This window comes from Tamandua tetradactyla, chromosome X (assembly GCF_023851605.1).
Source record: "Tamandua tetradactyla isolate mTamTet1 chromosome X, mTamTet1.pri, whole genome shotgun sequence".
NCBI classification, from domain to species: Eukaryota; Metazoa; Chordata; class Mammalia; order Pilosa; family Myrmecophagidae; genus Tamandua; species Tamandua tetradactyla.
In genome coordinates this window covers 94,699,972-94,724,816 of record NC_135353.1, presented here as the reverse complement: position 1 = coordinate 94,724,816, position 24,845 = coordinate 94,699,972, and the positions used below count along the sequence as shown (strand labels likewise).

Sequence of the window (24,845 nt, the reverse complement as noted above, 5' to 3'; positions counted from 1 at the left end):
GCCTAGCAAAGATGAGGTTGGGTAAGGAGAACAGTGGGGGTAACGGCTTTTCAAAGTTCCTGCCAATAATGGGGGATTGAGAAGGCCACATGCATACCCAGGGCAGAACACGTACTTTTAAAAAGGCCTAAAAAGAGCTTAACCTTTCATTCCTGGCTGGCTTTCAGGCTCTGCATAAGCATGAAATAAAGGCTAAGCTAGAGTTGTAAACATCCTGGAAAAAAGGATGAAGGAGTGCCCAAACACAGAGCCAATCTTCAAAGACTGGAGGAGCATTTTTTTTCTCTTCTTCTTCATCTTCCTCATCCTCTTCCACTTCTCCTTCTTCTTCCTCTTCTTGGCTCCAGGTTTTTACAAACCACTAACTGACCAAAGACTAAGGAACACAGACCTCAGACACTATACATGACAAATAGGACAATCTTTTAAAAGGAGGTTATAAAAAGTCATTAAACAGCCAAACAATCAGCCACAATCAGTGACAACAAACTCTGAGGAGGAGAGAGGATATGATTTCCACAGTTATCACATCATAAAATTCAAAATTTCCAGTTTTCAACAACAAAAAACACAAAGCATGCAAAGAAACAAGAAGAGGTGGCCAATTTACAAGAAGCAAAGATAAATTAATGGACACTGTCCATAAGGAAGTCCTGGCATTATACTCACTATATAAATACTTTCAATCCGCTTTCTTAAATATGCTCAAAGAGCTAAAGGAAATCATGGACAAAAAACTAAAGGAAACTAGGACTACAATGTCTTACCAAATATAAAATCTGTCACTAAAGAGACAGAAATTATTTTTAAAAAAGAACCAATTAGAAATTCTGAAATTGAAAAATACAAGATCCAAAATGAAAAATTTACTAGAGGATTTCAGAAACAGATTTGAGCAGACAGCATAAAGAGTCAGTAATTTTAAAGATAGGTCAGTTGAGGTTTCCCAGTCTCAAGATCAGAAGAAACAAAGAAAAATTAGTAGAGCCTAAGAGACCTGTGGTACACCATCAAGTGTACTGACACATGCACAGTGACAGTCACAGATGGAGAAGAGAGAGATAAAGAAGCAGAAGAATATTTGAAGATGAACTGTTGTGTGCATAGAAGACAGAATATTGTGCAGCCACAGAAATGAATGAAGTCAGGAGGCATGCAATGAGGTTAATGAACCAAGAGGATATTACGATGAGCAAAATAAGCCAGAAACATAAGGACAATTATTTTATGGTCTCTTTTAGAAAATCCTTACAATAAAATTGGGACTTAGATTGTAAGCTCTTACAACAGTCACATTTGGTCCTGAGCTATGTGTTATTTCTAAATTTTGAGATGCTGTGCAATATGTGTATAACCTGATATTTTCCTAGGACTCTGGGTACTTGTGTGACACCTAAGACTCAGAGGTGGAGTTCTGCAGCTCTGAAAGTCAGCATTCCTACATACAGCAACTGTTAAGAAGCCGAAAAAGAGATCAGGCTTCAGTTAAAGATAAGAATGTAACCAATCTGGTTGGGACTAAGGTAAATCAGAATACAGGATAAAGGGTGATATTGACTGTATTTCAGAATTTCACCTACTGTACAAGGCCAAAGAGCCAAAGGAAGAGAAGTTTATTTTGTCCAAAGTCTAAATTTTCTGTGGCACACAATCTAACTTAACTTGTCTGGCCAGTTCAGTTAAACAACCTAAACACAGGGAACCTAGAATTGAGAATGAGGTCATGCAATTCTGTACAGCTCAATGTAATACCCAGATACAGTTCAGAATATGTTAGGCAGATAACTAAAAATTTTTGGTGGAGAAAAAATATGTAACTATTAAACTTTCCCACCTGGGAAATCCCTGATACTCTCTCAAACATTATGGATAATGTTTGATAAGTCAAGTTGATGTCAAGCCCTTGAAATTGAGGCTTGCTCTCATGAAACTTATTTCTGTAATGAAGAAATGAAGCCTACCTATAATAATGACTAACAGTTACTTCCAGAGAACCTCTTTTCTTGCTCAGATGTGGCCTCTCTCTCTCTAAGCCCAACTCTGCAAGTAAAATCATTACCCTCCCTCCTACATAGGATGTGATGTCCAGGGGTGTAAGTCTCCCTGGCAATGTGGGACATGACCCCCAGGGATGAGTCTGGCCCTGGAACCATGCGATCGACAATGCCTACCTGACCAAAAAAAGAGGGAAAAGAAATGGAACATACAAGGTATCAGTGGCTAAGAGATTTCAAATAGAGTTGAGAGACTATTATGGAGGTTACTCTTATGTAAGCTTCAGCGAGATACTGCAAGTTGCTGTGGTATACCAAGCTCAACCAACAGTATTCCTATAAACCCTAAAGAATACCCAGAGCTCTATCTGAAACTCTATAAAGGGTTCACTCACTGAGTTTATTTTTGAGAAAGCTAAAATCTCCAGATGGTTCCTAGGTCAGATAAGCCCTGAAACCCAGAGTTACCAGTCTCTCCAGGAGCATCAACCAGTTGCATCCCCCAACCCCATAATATAGACACCCCTTTTCTTTTCTTTTTTTTTTTTTTTAATACATGGGCAGGCACCGGGAATCAAACCCGGGTCCTCTGGCATGGCAGGCAAGCGTTCTTGTCTGCTGAGCCACCGTGGCCCACCCGACACCTCTTTTCAATATGAAGAAGGTAGAACAGTCAATGCCCAAATATCCCTAAAGACTGGGGTAAGGACCAAAGGAGAAGGAGGAGTTGCAGTAAAGAAGATAGGAGCTAACAAATGTGTGTGACTACTGAATCATTGTATTGATATTTCTTTTTAATCTCCAGTGTCTTAGAGCAGCAAGAAGGAAGTACCTAAAATTGTGCGACTGTAATTCATACCAATCTTTGAAGTTTATTCTGAAACTCCTTGTTAAAATGAACTTTGAAAAAAAAGCACTTTGAAATTTATTGCTTATATATATATTTCATGATTTTAAAATGCTTTTAAAAAAGAATATTTGAAAAAATAATGGTGAAAAACTTCTAAAATTTGATGAAAACTATTAACTTATATCACAAAAATAGAAATATAAGGGATCTACTTCAACATGTTAATGGGAATTTATGAAAATCCCACAATGGTGAAAGACTGAAAGATTTACCCATGAAACCATGTTATGGATTGAAACATGTCCCATATAAAGACATGTTCATTTTCCACCAACAGGCCCTGTGAATGTGAACCCATTTGTCCATAGCATCTTTAAAGACATTACTGGTTAAGGTGAGACCAAACTGAATCAGGGTGGGCCTTAAGCCAATGTTACTGGAGTCCTTATAAAAAGAGGAAATTTGACACAATGATAGAAGACAGATGGGGAAAGTGATGGCTATGTGATAGAGACAGAGATTGAGTTAGGGACTGCCAACCAGCCACCACCAGAACACCGAAGACTTCAGAGGAAGCATGGCCCTGCTGACACCCTAAGTTTAGACTTCTAGCCTCCCAAACTGTGAGATAATAAATTCCTACTGCCTAAGCCAAGTAGTCTGTTGTATTTGTAGGCAGATCGGGACTAAGACAAAGATGCTTACTTTCACCACTTCCATTCAACATTGTACTGGAAGTTCTAGGAAGTGCAAATTAAGCAAGAAAAGGAAATAAAAGGCATCCAAGTTGGAAAGGAGGAAATAAGAGAATTTCTGTTCACAAATGACATGATCTTATATATTATAAAGAATCCACAAAAAAGCAGTACAACTATTAATGAATGCAACAAAATTGCAGGATACAAGATCAATGCTCAAAATCAGTTAGAGTTCTATTTTGAAACTTCAGAGGCCAGAACACTGTACAATGTCCAGGGAAGAATGGGTAGAAAAGGCAGACAAATTATGGCCAAAAAACGTCCTGTAAATTGCTCTCTACAAAAGGCAACTGCAGGCGCCCATTCCCCACTCTTGCAGCAGACTCTGCTGAGTCCGGTACCAGGATAGCAGCTGGTAACAAATAGGGACCTAAAAATCCTCTTCCTCAAGAACAGGGGTGGGCACAGCTGATTGTTGATCATGTCTTTGAAGAGAAAATTCAGTTCAGTGGGTTCTGGCTCCAAAAGCAGCTATTGTTTCAGCCTCCCCCTGATAGGGGCAAAGGTAGTATACACCAAAGATGCAGTACTTTCTCAGGGATGCAGGTGACAGTTTTCTGAAGGACTGCATTTGTTATGCAGGCCATGAAAGCTCAGCTTTGGGGAGCCATTGCAGAAATTTTTGAAGCCCTTCTTAAACTCCTTGCCACAGAATTGTGGAGGTGGGCTGTGCCCACTTCATGGGCAGCTGGCCCTATTTTGTCTGGGAAGGACCGACTTGGGAAAGCACTCTCCAGTGTGATGCTCCTCCTAGAATTTGCCCTCCAGGCAAAATCAGTGCAAGGAAATGAAAGAAGCATAAAAGCTATAGAGGTGGACAGTCCCAGGCAAAGGTCTGTCAGCATCAAATAACTGGGAGAAGGAGGTCTGTCTCCTGGGAAGCAGAGGGGACACTCAACCTCTTGTAAACAAGGGAACATCAAAACAGCTAACAAGAAAAAGCCAAGGACAAGGCAGATGTCTGAAGCTCAGGAATATCTCTGTCTTATTACCAGCTGGGGAGTGACAAAAACCAGGAAAGAGACATCTCAGGGAATAAATCACAGAGTTAAAATTGTAAAATATTAAAATGTACAGGGTGCAACAAAAGAGGACAAGACAAAAAAAAGAAACGAAATGATGGCCTATCCAAAAAAAGGATAAAAATTCAGAAAATACCAATGAAGAAGATGAGAATATGGACATACTAACAAAGCCTTTAAGGAAATGATCTTAAAAATGCTTAAGGAGATGAAGGAAAGAACAGAGAAAGAACTACAGATTACCAGGAAAACAGTGAATGAACAATATGAAAGTCTAAGAAAGAAAAATTTTGAAAAGGAACCAGATAGAACTACTGGAGTTGAAAACTAGAAAAACTGAAACGAAAACTGCCTAGGAGGGTTTCAAGGGCAAATTGGAGCTGGCAGAAGAAACAGTGAACTTGAAAACAAGATGCTTGAAATTAATCAGGCTTTGGAACAGAAAAAAAATGTTAAGAGTAAAAATAGCCTAAGACAGCTATGGAATACGATCAAGTGTATCAGTATATGCATTATGGAGTCATAGAAGAAGAAAAAAGAGAGAAGGAGAAGAGGAATGGTCAAAGAAATAATGACAGAGAACTCCCCAACCTTAGAAAAACATGTGAATATGCACATCCAAGAAGCACAGAGAACATTAAACAGGACAATCATGGAGAAAAATACACATCATCTGCTGATTAAACTATCGATTGAAAGGACAAAGAGAGAGTTCCAGATGTTGCAAGAGAAAAGTAACATGTTACATACAAATTATATCTCAAGTGCTATGAAGGTAAGAAGGCAGTGGGTTGAAATACTTAACGTGTGGAAGGGAAACAATTGCTGGCCAAGAATTTTATATCTGGAGGCACTCTCAAAAATAAGGGGGATGAGACTATAAGAGACTGTATTGTATCTGCCTTTTATTTCTAATAAACCCACGTTCAATTTTTCTCACAAAAAAAGTTGGGAAATTTTCATTAATCCTTTTTTTAAGAGAAGTTAATACAAAATTTTAGCAAAAATCCTGGATCACGCACCACCCCCTCCAAAAAAAAAGGAACCTGAACTTTAGTAACACAGCTGGAACATCCACAGCAGAGGGAGAAAAAAATTAATTTAGTTGATTTCGTGTGGTTGTTGTTTGTTTACTAGTCTCAAGGTGATGGAATCTGTGCATTTTTCTCGAAGGGACTGAGAAGCTGCTGGAAGTTTGGTTCTGCCAGCAGCAGCCCAACACAAACCAAGAATCTGGGGATCTTTGCACCATCCCGAGATCTCAGTGGGGCATACTTTTCAAGAATGTGCAATGTTCAATCATAAGCATGACAAAAACTGACAAGCAGGAGGCTTATGTGCTCAGTGAGAGAAGCATGTCTGTCTCCAAGAGACATTTCATTTTGAAGGCATGTGGTACCACCCTCTTACTGAAAGCACTGATTCCCCTGTTGAAGGTTTCTAGGGATTGCAGTGGGTTTGACTCAATTTAAGGCTTCTTTTATTCTTGTAAGCATTTCATAAAGCTTTCTCACCAAGGGCACCCACACTGGAATTTCCAGGAAGAAATAGAGTTTTTTATGCAATTTTCCCAAATGGAGCAGCATATTGTTTGGGACTTATGAATTCTGACTGTTGGTACTTATATACTTCGGATTTCCCAGAGTTGTGTAATCAGTCAGGCAGATGAAACCTTAGAAATTCTGGTGAGTGACTTGATCCAGCAGTTATGGGCCAGTCTACATGAAAGATGGTGTTACTGCAAAGGATGTCACTTGTGAGAGCGGAATTTGTGACTTGATACCAGGTTCTGTCATTGATATCACAACGTTCAATCCTTGTGGGTATTCAATGAGTAGAATGAAATTGGATGGAACTTATAGGACTATTCACACCACTCCCAAACCAGAATTTTCATGTGTTAGTTTTAAACAAACTTAAGTCAGATCTCCTATGATGACATGATCAGGAAACTTGTGGAAGCCTTTAAGCCAGGAAAATTCTTGACCACCATGCTTGTAAATCAGGGTTCTAAATATCGCACAATGCTTTCTTTGTCTATGAAGATAGGTTTTAAATGTCTTGATTATCAGAGTGCTATACTCAATTATTACAACTTCGGTTTTATCATCTTTGCTTAGAATCATTAATGACAACAAAGTTGATTAAGAAAAATGAAGAAAAAATGAAAAAAGAGAACACTCATAGAAGAAGGTGGTTGCTATTTTCTAGATATTAATACCAAGGGCCATGCTTTCCATTACCACTACCTTGAAGTTGTAGGAAGGCCTAGTTGTTATCATAGTGCAACCACTTTGAATTGTTGTATGCACTATTATATCAAGGTATTAGATATCTGCATGAATGCTGTGTTGGTTTGAAGCTGTTATGTACCCCAGAAAAGCCATCTCCTTTAATACTCATTCAGTATTGCTGAGTGGTATCTTACTTATTGTTTCCATGGAGCTGTGACCCCCGTCAAATGTGGGTGGTAAATTTTGATTATATAGTTTCCATGGAGATGTGTCTCCACCCATTCAAGGTGGAGTTGCTTACTGGAGCACTTTAAGAGGGAACCAATTTGGAAAACACTTCAGAGTCCATGCAGCCAGAGACTTTTGGAGATGAAGAAGGGAAATGCCCTGGGGAAGCTTCATGAAAGAAGAGGACTGGAGAGAAAGCTAGCGGACATTGCCAGGTTCACCGTGTGCAATTCCAGTTGAAAGAGAAACTCTGAATGTCATCAGCCTTCTTGAACCAAGGTATATTTCTCTGGAATATTGAAAATTTATATTCAATATTGCTGGGTAGAGTCTTAGATTGGACATTTCTAAGGCCTTGCTTAGTTTAAACATTTACCCAGCTTCAGAACATGTAAACATGCAACTTAATACATTCCCCTTTTTAAAACCCATTCTGTCTCTGGTATATCACATTCTGGCGGCTTGCAAACTAGAACAGAATTTGGTACCAGAGAACTGGGGTGCTGTGGTTTGCAAATACCAAACATGTTGGAACAGCTTTTTACATGGATCAGGGGAAGATTCTGGAAGAGTTGTGAAATGCTTGATAGAGATGACCTAGAATCCTTTGAAGACACTGTTGGTAGAATGTGGACTCTAAAGATACCTCTGATGAGGCTCTAGACAAAAATGAGGTATGTGTTATTGCAAACTGGAAGAAAGGTGATTCTTGTTTTAAAATGGCAGGTAATCTGGCAAAATTGACTAATGACTGGCTGGAAGACAGATTTTAAAAGCCATGAACTTGGATAATTAGCAGAAGAGATTTCTAAATTAAATGTGGAAACTGCCACCTAGAATATGGAAACTTCTCCTTGCAGCATATAGTGAAATGTGACAGGAAAGAGATAAGCTGAGCACTGAACTCTTGTGTATAAAGAAACCAGAAATCAGTGATCTGAAAAATGCTAGGCTCCCAGAAAGGGAGACCCAAGAGAATAATACCCCACATGAGGACTTAACCAAACATGGAAGCAGTCAACCATTACAGAAAAAGCCGGGTTTGGAGATGGAGTTATTCAAGAAGGATTTGTGGAAACTCCTGTCTGATGGGCATGATCCTTACCTACTACATAGAAAGCCAACAAGAGTGTGGCGGGATCTATATAAATGGAACCACTGCCAGTGGAATAAAAGGCTCAGAAAAGGGACAAATTGATGGTAAAATGTCTTCAGAGGCAGAACCATGGAGGCTAAGGTCTGAAGTCAAGAAACTTGGGGCCAAAAGAGCAGATTCACCCAAGTACTTGGAGAGGGTGAGTTTGCCCAAAGACAGAGTGGGGCCTTCCACCTCATTGCAGTGGAAGAGTTGTGCTGCCTCAGGCCTCAGAGGCAGGCGAGCACATTCCTTGCAGATTGGTGAGAGCCTGGCTGCCACCACATGGAGGGGTTGAGTGTGTGCCCCAGAGATGGCAGAGAGCTTGGGTGCAGCCCTGATGCTTGGAGAGGGTAGAGCTGAGAAAAAGGTGGTCTCCCCAGTGTCCCCCAAGGTTGTATTCGGAGAGAGGCGGGCTGCTACAGAGGCCCTTGGAAAAGATGGGACTATTGCTTTCTAAAGCCCTGAAGAGAAATGACTCTCTGACTTTGAAATCTAATGGAGTTTTCCCTGCAGATTTTTGAAACTGCTAGGGTCTAGTGACCCTTGAGTTCCTTCCAAGTTCTCCTATGACTATCCCTCCTTTGTATGTTTGCAGCAAATAACTTGTTCTGAGTTTTACAGGTGCAGAGCAAGAAGAATTTTGCCTTAGGACAGACCATGTCAGTAACTAACTTTGATGAAATTTTGTACTATTTCTGACTTTGTATTGTACTTGTATTGTTACTGAAATGGTTTAAGGCTTTCTGATATTGTGATGGAATGAATGTAGTTTGCATTTGGAAAGAACATGTCTTTTGGGGATCCAAAGGGTGGAATGTGCAAGTTTGAAGCTGCTATGTACCCCAGAAAAGCCAAGTTTTTTAATTCTCATTCAATATTGCTAGGTGGAGTCTTTTTTATTGTTCTCATAGAGATGTGACCCACCTAATTGTGGGTGGTAACTTTTGATTATATGGTTTCCATGGAGATGCGTCTCCACCCATTCCAGGTATGGTTGCTTACTGGAGCCCTTTAAGAGGAAACTATTTTGGAAAAAAAGCTTTAGAGCCCATGCAGCCAGAGATCTCTGGAGATGAAAAAGGAAAACACACCCTGGGGAAGTTCAGGAAACAAGAAGTCTAGAGAGAAAGCTAGCAAATGTCCCTGTATTCACCATGTGCCTTTCTATTTGAGAGAGAAACCCTGAACATCACTGGGAACCAAGGTATTGTTCTATGGATGCCTTAGATTGGACGTTTCTATAGCTTTGCTTTAATTTGGACATTTTCCAAGCCTTATAACATGTAAATGTGCAACTTAATAAATTTTCCTTTTAAAACCTGTTCCTTTTCTGGGATATCACATTCTGGCAGCCTGCAAACTAAAACAAATGCTCTTTTCTGTGTTTAGGTATTCTACACCACTCTTGCTTTGAAATTGAAGTGCATGTAGAAAAGCCCTACTACTGTATGAAAGTTTTCAACACTTGTGAAAATAATTAAAGTTTGTTTAAGCATAGTATAATATTTCTCCAGGTATCATCCAAAATTCACAACATACAAGGATTTCATCCTCATTAGATGTTGTCCTTAGCCTAACTGTCTGGGACTGTTCCATTGAACTGCTGCCTGAATTTCACATCCAGTTACCTCCTGTTTCTAGAACATATTCTGTACTAATATTACTGAAATCACTTTCTACTTCATACAGATTTATTTTGCAACATCAATTAGTTTTTCCACAAGTCAAGTCTTCTTAAGAAAATAACTGCATTTATTCATTTTGTAAATTGTTATAAAATTATTGCTCCCTCCATTTGCAGACCTCACCATGGAGTTCTTTCCCCTCAGTCGGCCTCCCAGCAAATAAAGCAATACACTGTTACAATGTGGGTTTACAGAAATCTTATATCCTAGAGGGGAAAGGGGAGTGACCCTTCATCCCAGTTTTCTTTTAAGATCAAGAGAATTTGGTCTCCATTTGGAGGTGTTGACTATCTGCTGTGGCTTGAGATTAGGGCAGAACCATGTGGAAATCTTAAGCGATGCCATGTTCCCTAGTAAATCAGTAAATGAAAATAGCTTATCATGAGCACCATGCCTTTACTAACTTGCTAAGTAGTATAAATGGTGCTTATCACAAAACTTATTAGCAGGGCAATTTAGCTTAAAGGTTGTACTGAATTCAGGTACATACAACCTTGGATCTCAGCTTGGATCACTCTCTTCTAACTTTTACTTTAGCAACCATTACCACTAATTTCCATTAATAATACACTAAACCAAGCCCACACAGGCACAATGCCGACCAACTGCCCTGAGCTCTAAACATGCGCACAAAGTATTGCATTCCCTAGACCAGTGCACACCAGGGCCCCGGCCCCCAGACCCGTGCACCCACACAGCCACATCCTCCCTGCCGCTGGGCATCCACACTCACAGGCACCAGAATAGTATCCCAAACCTGCACCAACACCCGTGTTGCAACACATCACCACACTGTTGTGCCCTGCCCCGTGCCCTGCATTCTGCTCCACATCCAACCTGCAAATACAATGTTTTAGACTACTGAAGGAAATCAACTTTCAAAGTAAACCATTCAAGATATATACATGTTGTGAAGACAGAATAAGATCACGAAACATATCATGATGCTAACAGATATAGCCCATCCTAATGACCAAATTAACACACCAGAGGAGACACAGACTTTGGAACAACTAATCAAAGATGTTCATATAATTCACTAAATAAAATAAATGGGATGGCTAATGACATAAAGGAGATCAAGAAGACACTGGAAGAGCATAAAGAGGAAACTGAAAGAATAAATAGAAAAATAGTAGATATCACAGAGATTAAAGATGCTGGAGATCAAATTAAAAACATGCTAGAGACACACAACAGCAGATTTGAAGAGGCAGAAGAAAGAATTATCAAACTAGAGGCCAGGACATCTGATTTTGAACACTCAAAATAGCAAATGGCAAAAAAGATGGAAAAATTTGAATTGGGTCTCAGGGAAATGATGGACAAAACAAAGCACACATATATAAGAATCACAGGTGTAGTAGAAGGAGAAGAGAAGAATAAAAGGCTAGGAAGATCAGTGGAGGATATAACGGGGGAAAAGTTAACAACCTTTATAAAGGACATAAATATGCAAGTCAAAGAAGCTCAATGAACTTCAAACAGAATAAATCCAAATAGGATTTCCCCAAGACACATACTAATGAGACAGTCAAATATTGAAGAGAAGCCAAAAATCTTGAAAGTGGAAAGAGAAAAACAATTTACTACATACAAGGAATACCACATAAGACTTATTTCAGACTACTCAACTGGTACTATGGAGGCAAGTAGGCAGTGGTATGATATATTTAAGATTCTGAAAGAAAAAGACTTCCAGCCAAGAATTCTGAACCCAGCCAAGTTGTCTTTCAAAACTGAGGGGGGAGATTAAATTTTTCACAGATAAACAGATCCAGAAAGAATGTGTCAACAAAAGACTGGCCCTACAAGAAATAGTAAGGGAGTTCTGCCAGCTGAAAAAAAAAAGAAAAAAAAAAAGACAGGAAAGGGAGGTCTGGAGTAAGGCACAGAATTGAAGACTATCATTAAGGGTAACTTAAAGTATAAAAAGAGAGAGAGGAAAAGAATACATAAAGTTGACAAATAAAATCCAAAAGATAACATGGTATATTCATGAAATGCCATTGCAGTAATAACTTTGAATGTAATGGACTAAACTTCCCAATTGAAAGATACAGATAGGCACAATGAATTAAGAAACACAATCTAGCTATATACTGCTTACAAAAGATTCATCTTAGATGCAAGAATGCAAATAAATTGAAAGTGAAAAGATGGAAAAAGATGTTGCATGTTAAGCTGTAACCAAAAGGAAGCAGGGGTACCTATACTATTATCAGATAAATAGACTTTGAATGTAAAGACATCATAAGAGAGAAAGAAGGACATTATATATTAACAAAAGGGACAATTCACCAAGAAGAAATAACAAATATAATGGTTTATGCTCCCAATCATGGAGCTTCAAAGTACATAAGAAAGACACTGGCAAAACTGAAGGGAGAGATAGACATTTAACAATAATAGTAGGAGACTTCACACACCACTCTCCTCTATAGACAGAACAACCAAACAGAAGATCAACAAGGAAATAGAGAAGTTAAACAATTTGATAAGTGAATTAGACCTAACAGACATATATAGGTCATTACACCCCAAAACACCAGGATAGACATTCCACTCTGGTGCTTATGGAACATTCTCCAGGATAGAACATATGCAGGCACAAAACAGGACTTTATTAATTTAAAAATTGAAATTATTCAAAGCACTTTCTCTGATCACAATGGCATGAAGCTGGATCTCAATAACCATCTAAGAATGAGAACTTTCACAAATAAATGGAGATTAAATAACACACTCAAACAACCAGTGGGTCAAAGAAGAAATTGCTAGAGAAATCAGTAGCTATCTAGACACTAATGAAATTGAGAAAACAACATATCATAATTTATGGGATGTGGCAAAGGCTGTGCTAAGGAGGAATTTACTGCCATAAATGCCCATATTAAAAAACAAGAAAGAGCAAATATTGAGGCCTTAACTGCTCACCTGGAGGAACTTGAGAAAGAACAGCAAGCTAACTATAAAGCAAACAGAAGAAGAGGAATAACAAAGATTAAAGGCAGTTGTATGAATGGGAGAAGAAAAGAACAATAGAAAGAATCAATAAAACCAAAAGTTGGTTCTTGGAGAACATCAATAAAATCAATGGGTCATTAGCAAGTCTCACAAAGAAAAGAGAGAGAGGATTCAAATAAAATCAGAAATGGGGGGGGGGGGTCATTACCACAGACTCTGCAGAAATAAAAAATATCATAAGAGGATACTATGAACAACTACATGTAAGAAACTAGACAACTTAGATGAAATGGAAAAATTTCTGGAAACACATAAACAAGTTACACTGTCTCAACAAGAAATAGAAGCTCTCAACAAACAAATCACAATTAAAAAGATTCAATCAGGCATCAAAAATCTTCCTACAAAGAAAAACCCAGGGCCAGATGGCTTCACAGGGGAATTCTATCAAACATTCCAAAAAGAACTATCACCAATCCTGCTCAAACTTTTACAAAAAATTGAGGAAAAAGGAACACTACATAACTCATTTCATGAAGCTAACATCGTGTTAATACCAAAACCAGGTAAGGATGCTACAAGAAAGGAAAACTACAGACCAATCTCCCTAATGAACATAGATGCAAAAATTCTCAACAAAATATTAGCAAATTGAATCCAGCAGCACATTAAAAGAATTATACACCATGATCAAGTGGGAGTTACACCAGGAATGCAAGGATGGTCCAACGCAAGAAAATTCAATTCATGTAATACAGCTCATTAACAAATTGAAAAGGGAAAATCATATGATCATCTCGATTGATGCTAAAAAAAAGCATTTGAAAAAATTCAACATCCTCCTCTGATAAAAACACTTCAAAAGGTAGGAATCGAAGGGAAGTTCCTTAGTATGATAAAAGGCATATATGAAAAACCCATAGCCAGTGTCATACTCAATGGTAAGAGGCTGAAAGTTTTTATCCTAAGATAGGGAACAAGACAAAGATGCCCTTTGTCACCACTATTATTCAACATTGTCCTAAAAGTTCTAGTGAGAGCATTCAAGCAGGAAAAAGAAATAAAAGGCATCCAAATTGGAAAGGAAGAAGTAAAACTTTCACTATTTGCAGATGACATGATATTATATTTGGAAAATCCTGAGAAATGTAAAACAATATTACTTGAGCTAATAAACAAATTCATCAAAGTGGCAGGTTATGAAATTAATGTGCAAAAACAAGTAATGTTTTTATACACAAGCAATATCCAAAGGAGACAATTAAGGAAAAACTTCCATTCAAAATAGCAACTAAAAGAATCAAGAATTTAGGGATGGGCTAAGGATGTAAAGGACTTGTACACAGAGAGCAACACAACATTGTTAAACAAGATCAAAGAAGATCTAAATAGATAGAAAGACATTCCATGCTCATGGATAGAAAGGTTAAATGTAGTTAAGATATACTAATGGATTGCTATATCCACTTTTCTGAGAAACCACGAGAATTGGTTCCTTAGAACCCAAATTGATATATAGATTCAATGCAGTATTGATCAAAATTCCAACATCCTAATCTTAAGAATTGGAAAAGCTAGTTACCAAATTCATCTGGAAGGGAAAGAGACCCCAAATAGCCAAAAGCATCCTAAAAAAGATGAATGAAGTGAGAGGATTAACACTTCTTGATTTTAAGACTTATAAAGCCACTGTGGTCAAAACAGCATGGTACTGGCCAAATGTAGAAGTGATGACGAATGTAACTGAATTGAGAGCATAGAAACAGACCACCAAATCTATGGTCAACTGATGTTCAACAAGGCACCCGAATCCACTGAACTGGGACACAGTAGTTTTTTCAATAAATGGGCATGGGAGAACTGGACACCAATAGCCAGAAGAATGAAAGAGGGCCCATACCTTACACCCTATACAAAAATTAACTCAAATTGGGCCAAACACCTAAATATAAGGAACCAGTACCATAAAGCTCCGAGAAAGAAATATAGGGGAACATCTTCAAGCCCTAGTAATAGGAGATAGCTTCCTAAAGTTTACACCCAAAGCATAAACAACAACAAAAAATATATGGGAACTCCTCAAAATCAAATGCTTTTGCACCTTGAAAGACTTGGTAAAAACTGTGAAGAGGCAACCAACCCAATGAAAGAAAACATTTGGAAATCACACATTGGAAAAGGTTTGATATCTTGTACATATAAAGAAGTTATATGTCTCAACAACAAAAGAACAATCAACCCAATTACAAAGAGGGCTAAAGAGATGAATAGACATTTTTCTGAAAATCAAGTACAGATGGCTGAAAAGCACATGAAGAGATTCACATTCTCATTAGCTGTAAGGGAAATGCAGATCAAGATTACAATGAGTATGTTTCTATGTTAAGTTTTATCAATAAAAATATTAAAGCCTTCCCCACCTATAAGAATGGCTGCTTTTAAAAAAACAGGAAACTACAAATGTTGGCTAGGTTGTGGAGCAATTGGGACACTTATACACTGTTGGTGGGAATATTTAAGGGTACAGATGCTAGGGAAAGTAGTATGGTGGTTCCTCAGTAAATTAAATACTGAGTTGCCCTATGACCCAGCAATACCACTACTCAGTATATACCCAGAAGAGCTAAAAGCAGTGACACAAACAGGCATTTGCACACCAATGTTCACACCCGCATTATTCACAATCGCCCAAACTGGAAACAATACAAGTGCCCATCAACAGACGAGTGGATTAACAAAATGTGGTACATACATACAATGGCATATTATGCAGCAGTAAGATGAAATGACATCCTGAAGCACATGACAAGATGGATGAGCCTTGAGGACATAATGCTGAGTGAAATAAGCCAAACACAAAAGGAAAGATACTGTATGACTCCACTGTTATGACCATGGTAAAGGTAAAATCAAAGACTTATAATACAGAACATAGGGGACACAGAGATACACAGAAGCTTGAGATGTGTGAACAGTTTGCTAATAAGGTTAAACTTAATTGTAAGGGAATCAATAGAACTGAAGTTGGTTCACTAGGGTGTCCATAAGTAATATTACCATATTGAAGGTGAACAAGATTGAAAGAGGTTGTATAGACTCATGTGTTTCCACCAATTAATATTACAAATACAAATAAATTCTTGCAAGAACTACTGTAAAGGTATGAATCTTGTACAAAGAATGCATAATTTGGGGGTATGGGGGGAAAATGTTATTGCGTGCTATGGTATGTTTAACAGGGAAACATCAACAGTATCACAGCAATACCAGGGGTACATAATGGGGGAAGGGGCAAGATTTAGGGGGAGGTTGGGATTTTCTGTTTGGTGAGGGTGTGTTTTTTGGCTATCTTTCTGTTGGGAGCAATGAAGTTGTCTAAAATTGAGAGTGTTGATTGACTGTGACTTTGGACATTAAACATGAGGTGGCTGAAAGATGCACTGACTGAGAAGTAGATTGTTGAGTGATGATGTAAACATATGATCAAACACGGTGCTGCTACATAAAGGAATGAAGTTGTGAGGCATGCAAGGATGTAAATGAACCTTGGGGACATTCGGTGAGGCAAAATAAGCCAGAAACAAAACAGCAAATGTAGTATGATCTCATTTAGAAAACACTTATAAGAAAACTGGGGCCTAGATTGTAAACTCTTATTCTGGGCTCCCTGTGTTTGGATTGTTTAAATGATCTATCCAGACAGGTTGAGTTAGATTATGTGTTGCAGAAAATTAAGGTTCCAGACATAATAAACCTTTCCTCCTTTGGTCTCAAAGAGTGGATGAGGTTCTAAAATATAGACAATATCTTCCTTACCCCTATATTCTGAATTACCTTAATTCAGAAGGTTTGGAGCAGTAATTGTTATTTCTGGGTTTTGAGGGGCTGTTTCATATATGCATAATCTGGTATTTAGAGATAAGTATGAAGCCAATCATGTCAGGACTAAGGTAATTCAGAATACAGGGGTAAGGAAGTTATTGTCTATATTTTAGAACCTCATCCACTCTTTGAGACCAAAGGAGGAAAGGTTTATTATATCTGGAACCTTAATTTTCTGCAACATATAAATCCAACTCAACCTGTCTGGATAGATCATTTAAACAATCCAAATACAGGGAGCCCAGAATAAGAGTGAGCGCCTTTCATCCTTTATAGCTTAATGTAGTGCCTGGATACATCCCAGAGTATATTAATCAGATAATCAAAAAGTATTGGCAAAGTCCCTTGAGATATGGGAGAAAAATTATGGAGCTATTCAACTTTAACACTGGAGAAATCCCGAATACTGTGCCAAGCATTAGGAACACCCAAATCAATAGGCCAGGCCCTTGATCTTGAGGCTTGCTCTTGTGAAGCTTATGTATGTAGCAGAGAATCTTATCCTACCTATAGGTATTCCTAAGAGTTACTTCTGGAGGACATCTGCTGTTGCTCAGATGTGGCCTCAGTCTCTCTAAGCCCAACTCTGCAAGTGAAATCATTGCCCTCCCCTCTTCATGGGACATGACATCCAGGGATGAAAGTCTTCCTGGAGGCCTGGGAGATGACTCCCAGGGATAAGTCTGGTCCTGGCACCATGAGATCAACAATGTCATCCTGACAAAAAGGGAGAAAAGAAGTGTAACAAATAAGGTATCAGCGGCTGAGAGAGTTCAAATAGAGTTGGGAGGCTATACTGGAGGTCACTTTTGCACATGCTTTAGTTAAGCATTGCTACCTATCATAACTTGCCAAACCCCAACCAAAGTCATTCCTGTGAATCCTAAAGAATACCTAGGTCATGCTATACCATTCTACAAAGGTTCCATGCACTAGGGTAACTTTCCAAAACCTACAACCTTCAAATGGGTTCCTCGAACAGATTATTCCTGAAATGCAGAGGGGCCAGCCCTTCCAGGACATCAACTAGTTCCATCCCCCATCCCATATTATTGACAGCCCCTTCCAGCATGAGAAGGTTAGGGTGGGCATAACCCAAACACCCCTAAAGAGTGGGAAAAAGATCAGAAGTGACGATGGAGTTATTGAGAGACAGTCCAGTTTAACAAATGAGTATGAGTGCTGAATCATTATATTGATATTTCTTTTAGCCTCCTGCACCTTAGAACAGCTAGAAATAAAAACCTAAAATTGGAATTATAACCCATACCAAACTCTGAAATCCCTCTTATAACTAATTGATGTGATATACTTTGACACTTATTTCTCTTAAGTATACATGTTATTTAAAGAGAAGGAGGAGTATAACAGAGAAATCAGGATATAACAAATGAGTATGACTGCTGAATGATTATATTGATATTTCTGTTGGTCTCCAGTGTCTTGGAGCAGCTAGAAGAAAAAATTAAAAATCATGTAAATGTAACCCATACCAAACTTTGAAATCTGTTCTACAACTACTTGTTAAAAGGTACTTGGAAACTTATTGCTTTTTGTATATATGTTATATTTCACAATAAAAAAAGTTTAAAAATATCATGGAGCTATACTACACAGTGAACCATAAGTTAAACCATGGACTATAATTAAAAATACAATAATAATAATATGCTATCAATTGTAACAAATGTTCCATACCAATGCAAGGTGTTGGTGGTGGGGTGGTATAGGGGAATTCTGTACTGGGGGCATGATTGTTCTGTAAACCCATAACTTTCCTAATAAAAAAAGAAGACATATAAGGGGCAAGCAAGCACATGAAAAGTGCTCAATTTCATTAGGCGTTAGGGAAATGCAAGTCAAAACCACAATGACATACCACTTTGTACCCACTAAGATGGCTATAACCACAAAAAGGGAAATAAGTATTGGTGAGGATGTGGAGAAATTGGAACACCTGTACCTTATTGATGGAAACATAAGATGGTGTAACAGCCATGAAAAACAGTATGGCAGTTCCCCAACAATTAACCATAGGATTACCAAATGACCCATCAATTCTACTTCTAGGTATATACTCCCAAAATTTAAAACAGACGTTCAAACAAAAAATTGTATACAAATCTTAATATCAGCACAATTAACAATAACCGAAAGGTGGAATAGTTTAAATGTCCATCAAAGGATGAATAAATAAACAAAATATGGTATATCCTTGTACTGGTTTGAAATGATGTATGGACCCTAGAAAAGTTATATTTTAATCCCAATCCCATTTTGTAAAGGCAGCTGTTTCTTCTAATCCCCATTCAGTATTGAATATTTGAAACTCTAATTAGATCATCTCTCTGGAGACGTGATTTGATCAAGAGTGTCTGTTAAACTGGATTAGGTGATGACATGTCTCCGCCCATTTGGGTGGGTCTTGATTGGTTTACTGGAGTCCAATAAAAGAGGAAATATTTTGGAGAATGAAGGGGATTTGGAGAGAGCCAGAGAAGAACGATATAGCCATGAAAGCCCACCAGCCAGCGACCTTTGGAGATGAAGAAGGAAAATGCCTCCCGGGGAGCTCCATGAAACTAGAAGCCAGGAGAAAAAGCTAGCAGATGATGCCATTCGCCATGTGCCCTTCCAGATGAGAGAGAAACCCTGACTGTCGCCATGTGCTCTTCCACTTGAGAGAGAAATCCTGAATTTCATCGGCCTTCTTGAACCACGGTATCTTTCCCTGGATGCCTTAGATTGGACGTGTCTATGGACTTGCTTTAACTGGGACATTTTCTCAGCCTTAGAACTGTAAACTAGCAACTTATGAAATTCCCCTTTTAAAAAGCCATTCCATTCCTGGTATATTGCATTCTGGAAGCAAGCAAACTAGAACAATCCTTATAATGAATATTATTTAGCCATAAAATAGAATGAAGTATAGAATGAAGTACTGATACATATTACAATGTGGATGAACCCTGAAAACATTATGCTGAGTGAAAGGAGACTGATACAAAAGAACAATATTGTATGATTCCATTTATATGAAATACCCACAATAGTTAAATCCATACAGATGGAGTGTAGATTATTGGTTGCCAGGGACTGAGGGTGAGGAAATGGGAAGTGACTCCTTAATGGGCAAAGAATTTCCTTTTGTGGTGGTGAAAACGTTTTGGAACTAGACAAAGGTAATAGTTCCACAAGATCATGAATGTACTAGATGTTAATGAATTGTACACTTTAAAGGATGAATTTTATATTATGTGAATTTTACCCCAATAAAAAAATGAATATTCTTACTTTCTTACCTCTCTGAAAGCCCAAGCCTCTATTTTTCTGAGACATGCAGGATGCCCTATATACTCATTAACAATAGTACTAACAAGCTACTATATAATGAGCCCTTACATTTCATTGGAAATGTGATATATGCTTTTCGTGTACAACATTAGTTAAGCCTCACAGCACCAACAATGCTCTGCATATAGTAGGTGCAAAGCAATTATTTGAGGTATGAATTAACAACACTATAAGAAGGTATATTTGAGGTAACTAAGGCTGAGAGAGATTAGGTAATTTGTCCCAGGTCTCCTAGTTACTAAGTCTCAGAATTCAAATTCTAAGACTTATAGGACAGAAATACCACTTTTAGCTTCAGTTCTAAATTGATTTTAGGGAGAAGGCAGCAGTTTCTATTCGTAGAGAAAAGTAAGACCTTTAATATCACTTTTTGAGTCATATTGAGACTCAAATCTGTTAATTTGGTTGCAATAGAAAATGCATGGCCTTTGGTATCAATCAGGTCCAATTCTAGCACCACTGTTTATTAAACATGGGACTTTAGGAATATTTGATTTAACCTCACTGTAATCAGATCTTTCACTTGTTAAAATTGTAAAATGAGCATGACAAGATGGACTTACAGAACCAGTATTGGAAGTCCAGGCTGCCTTACTCTCCTGAGTTTTAAATAAATGTCAACTTTGGCAAAATGTTATGAAAATATTGTGCAGGCCAAATAAAACAAATCCTTAGGGTGCATTTGGCCCGTGAGTCTCAAGTTTTGACCTACGTATTAGTTGAGAGGAGACAATACTGCGTGGTAGTTAAGAGCATGGACTGTGGAGCCAAACTGCCTGAGTTAACATCCAAGTGTGGCCACTTACTAGATATGTGACCTTAGGCAAGCTACTTAATCTTTCTGTGCCTCAGTTTACTCATATGTAAACCCAGCAGAATATAATATATTCCTCATAAGGCTGTGATTAGTATTAAGTGTGTGTGTGTGTGTGTGTGTGTAGTCACTTAGAAACAATGCCTGGCATGTAGCCCCACTAGTGCGTGATTTGTGTGTGTACTATTGCTAGCAGTATGTTAAATAAATACAATAAATAAGCTTTAAACTTCCTTTCAGATTTAAATATGATGTGATTCAATAAAAACCTATACAAAGCCAATTATTTGCACTGATTCTATCTTGCTCTTTACCTGAGGTTGCTGATCTGTGCCTCAGTTTATAAATCTGCCCCCATTACTACTGTTAAGATAGTAACGGTACCTGCCTCATATGGTTATTTTAAGGATTAAATGAGTTAATATATACAGAGTTATACATCTGAAGTACTTAGGAGAGTGCCTGGAATAGAGCAAGCACTGTAAGTATCATTATTAATTTTTAAAGTTTTCTTGGCTAAGCTTATGTGAGCCAGTACTGAAAAACTCCAACATGTTTTCAAGCATTTTTATTTAGATATATTCACACTGCATACAATTCATCCAAAGTATACAATTGATAGCTCCCAGTTTAATCACAGAGCTGTGCATTCATCACCGCAATCCATTTTTAGAACAGTTTCATTACTCCAAAAAAGAACACTCCATGTCTCTTATACCCCCTTATTATTGATACTCCATGTCCCTTATACCCCCCTATTGTTCATATTTAGCATTGGGTCCAACATATTTTAATAGTGGTTACTATGTGGCATCTATCTGAGAAGTAAAGCACATGCCATAATAGAGCTAAACTTTGACTCTTCAATCAAACATTCAAAAAAGGCTAAGTGCTAAGTTATGAAAGAGTAAAAACTTCCCAGTCATTGCACAGTCTGCTGAATGCACCTCAATACCAGATTGAGATGTTTTTAAAGGCAACTTGTATCTATGAAAGCAACTAAGTGAATTAATTTTAAGAGCTCTTTCTGTATTTTCCATAATATCTCTAAGATAGAGGTGGGGAAAATTATGATTCTGATGCACACAGTTGAGTAGAAGAAACTTACATATTGAGGGAAGATTATCTCTTGCCTCCTTACCTGGGGAACCCTACTGATTTGTCAAATCTGTAAGGGAAGGAAGTTATAAGTGGATTCAAGTTTTGGTGTTAGAATAAAAGAGCCACCCCAACCATCATTTGGTAGGTGAGAGGAATCTATTATGAAGAAATAATGGCCTCTTGGAAGGACCTGGATGTGAGGTTATGTTTAGTTGCACAAGTAGGAGTTCTAGTATGTGGAGGCTGGAAATATACTGGGACCCAGCCCAGAATGAATAAGGGAACATTGTTCAACACAAGTTTAAAGTTGATGGCAGTGGGATTCTAGTGGTGAAGTGACAATAAATATAAGTGGAATCCAGAGAGAGAAGATGGGTATTTTTCAATGTCAAAAGACATGGGCAAAGGGAGATCCCATTTTGAGAAAAGCGGGAATCCTATTACGAGGAGACAAGATATAATATGAAAACAGCACCGTGAGTTGATAAGTACCCTATAAGGCCATTAATGATAAGGACAGGGGACTATGAATTATCCAAGTGGAGAAAAATAGAGGAAGATCTTGGGGGTTGTGTCTAGAAATACTATAGAATTCTAAGTTTGTAGAGGCAAGATAGACCGGAGAAATCATTTAATAGATAAGGAGGGTATGGGATGCTCCCCACTGTGATAGGATAGGGTACAAGAGGAGACCCCAGGCCGCACATTTATTAAAGGAGATGTCTAATGGAAAAATAAATAAAAACGAAGTCCCCACTAGGAAGGGGAGGAAATAATATTAGAAACCTCAGTGAGGAAGGTGCATTTTGAGAAGATAGGGAACAAATGCAATCCTAGGAGGAAGGAAGATGAAATGGTAATAAGGAATCTCAGTGGAAGGGGATGGCGAAATGTAGGGGGTAGCAGTGGAAGAGGCCGGTAGGAGATGGGGTGTGGGGGTGGATTCCCCGGGAAAGAAAAAAGATGACAAGGGTGGAATTATAATTTTAAAAGTAGGAGCCCTTTGAAGAGGTATGAGATTGTGGGAACCCTTCTGGAAGGGTATAGAGGATACTCTAGTTTGAAAAGACAATGGAAGAAGACAGCGGACAAGGCAGGATCATAGTGTGATGAAATCACCATCACTAGTATGAGGTACCAGGAGATAATGTGATGCCCCTAACAGGAAGGAGTGGATGCTTCTGGAGACCTCAGGATGATAAAATCAGGAGCTCTAGTATGAGAGGACAGGATGTATTGCAGGACTCATGCCATTGGAGAAGATGAGAAAATGGTGAAGTCCACAGGGAGAGACAATGGAGGGCTTGCCATTATGTGAAAAGGGGGTAACCAATGGGATTGGAAAGGGTATATAATGGGAGCTGATGTGACGCACTCCAGCCAGTGTAAGAGGATCAGGAGAATATGATTGATTCCAGTGTGGGAAAATGGAGAGGTAGTAAGAGGGGCAGGAAATATTTTGGGGTTCCTAGTAGGAGTGGATGGGAAAGTAGTGGGGCTCCAAATTGGATGCAATAATGGAACTCGCGGTGTGAGAGAACAATTTTAAAGCACAAGGTATGTTGTTTCCTCAATTGGGTAGGGTAGGGGTCCCCAGAATTAGAAAACAAGGCACAAGTGGTTGCCCTATATGAATAAAAGGAGGCCACAGTGGGAAGAATCAGAAAATTATTGTGGGTAGGGCCAGAAAGCAATATAAGAAACCCTAGGTGGGAAGTGATGGCGACATTGTGAGACCCCTAGGAAGGGCGCAGGAAATATTGTGGGAGGCCAGAGGTTGCGGACGGACGTGGTGCTCTCCAGGGAGCGAAAGAGAAACGGCAGTTTGAGAGATGAGAAAAGAGGCAGACACCAGTGTGAAGGGTAGGGCATACTGGAGCATAATTTCCCCGTCTTAGGTGCCCATCCTCACTTACCCAGGCAGAGTTCAAAGACGTAGGCATAGTAGGACCATAGCACGACGAGGACGATGACGAGTACCGGCATCCAGGACAGCACCCTGCGGCAGCACCGCAGCCCGCCGGACAGAGCCATTTTCCAGCCCCGCCGCATCTTCGGCTCGAAGATCGACCGAGCAGGCCTGTTGTCGCTGACTCGGAACTGCCGGGGCGGTGGCTGGAAGGCGAGATGGTGCGCCGTGCGGCGCTCCACTGCCCAGCCTGGCGGGGACCGCCTCACTGATCCGATGTCACCTGTGGTGCTGCAAGGCTCAGGGCGCCCTGCCTGGCACAATAGGCATGAGTTATGGAGAGAAGGAACTGGCCGCGTGTGAGCGGAAGGTGATCCATCAGGCAGTCGAGGCTGGGTGCGTTCAGAGGCCGTGCAGCCCCTTCCTTTTCTGCCCCACCCCCTCCCTTTCTACAGCGCTAGTTGTGCTGGGCCTGACGTCTGCAAAAAATCAAGAATAAGAAATTTGGGCCCGCCCATCAGCTCCTACTGCACTGTGTCGCACCACGTTTCTTCAATCTCTGTCTCTGCCTCTGTCTTTCTGTTTCTGTCACACGCGCGCGCGCACACACACACACACGAGCACACATACACTCAGCGTGAAAGACGCGAACCATAGTATCGCACGAGTTAAAGGTCATCCAGCCCATCCTCCCACTGCTGCTTGAACAATATGCTTAACACGTAATACTGCAGTCGCTGCTTGTGTGCGTCCAGTGACAAGGCGTTCCTTACTTCCCTTTCTCCTTACCTCCTTCCTGATTTAGCCTACTCCTTTCAGAATAAGTAAACTGCTACAGAAAAACAGATGGGGCAGACATTAATTCTGTGAGGAGTCATTGTAAACTACAGGGATAATGATATTTAAGCT

The 24,845-nt window shown here is 39.1% G+C and overlaps 1 protein-coding gene and 1 pseudogene across 4 annotated transcripts in view; one reads left to right on the top strand and one right to left on the bottom strand.

Annotated features, from left to right (window-relative positions):
- The window catches only part of ZDHHC15 (zDHHC palmitoyltransferase 15), a 279,992-nt gene extending 255,460 nt beyond the window's left edge, over nt 1–24,532 (bottom strand). For all 4 annotated transcript variants that reach the window (XR_013169451.1, XM_077145733.1, XM_077145732.1 and 1 more), the window contains exon 1: nt 23,944–24,532. Coding sequence is in view for 3 of the 4 variants with exons in the window: in XM_077145733.1 (XP_077001848.1) it covers nt 23,944–24,079 (136 nt within the window). In the remaining variant the exon portion in view is untranslated. The remainder of the gene's footprint in view (nt 1–23,943) is intronic.
- On the top strand, nt 4,124–6,744 carry LOC143670963 (S-adenosylmethionine decarboxylase proenzyme pseudogene; annotated as a pseudogene).
- Nucleotides 24,533–24,845: the final 313 nt, after the last annotated feature.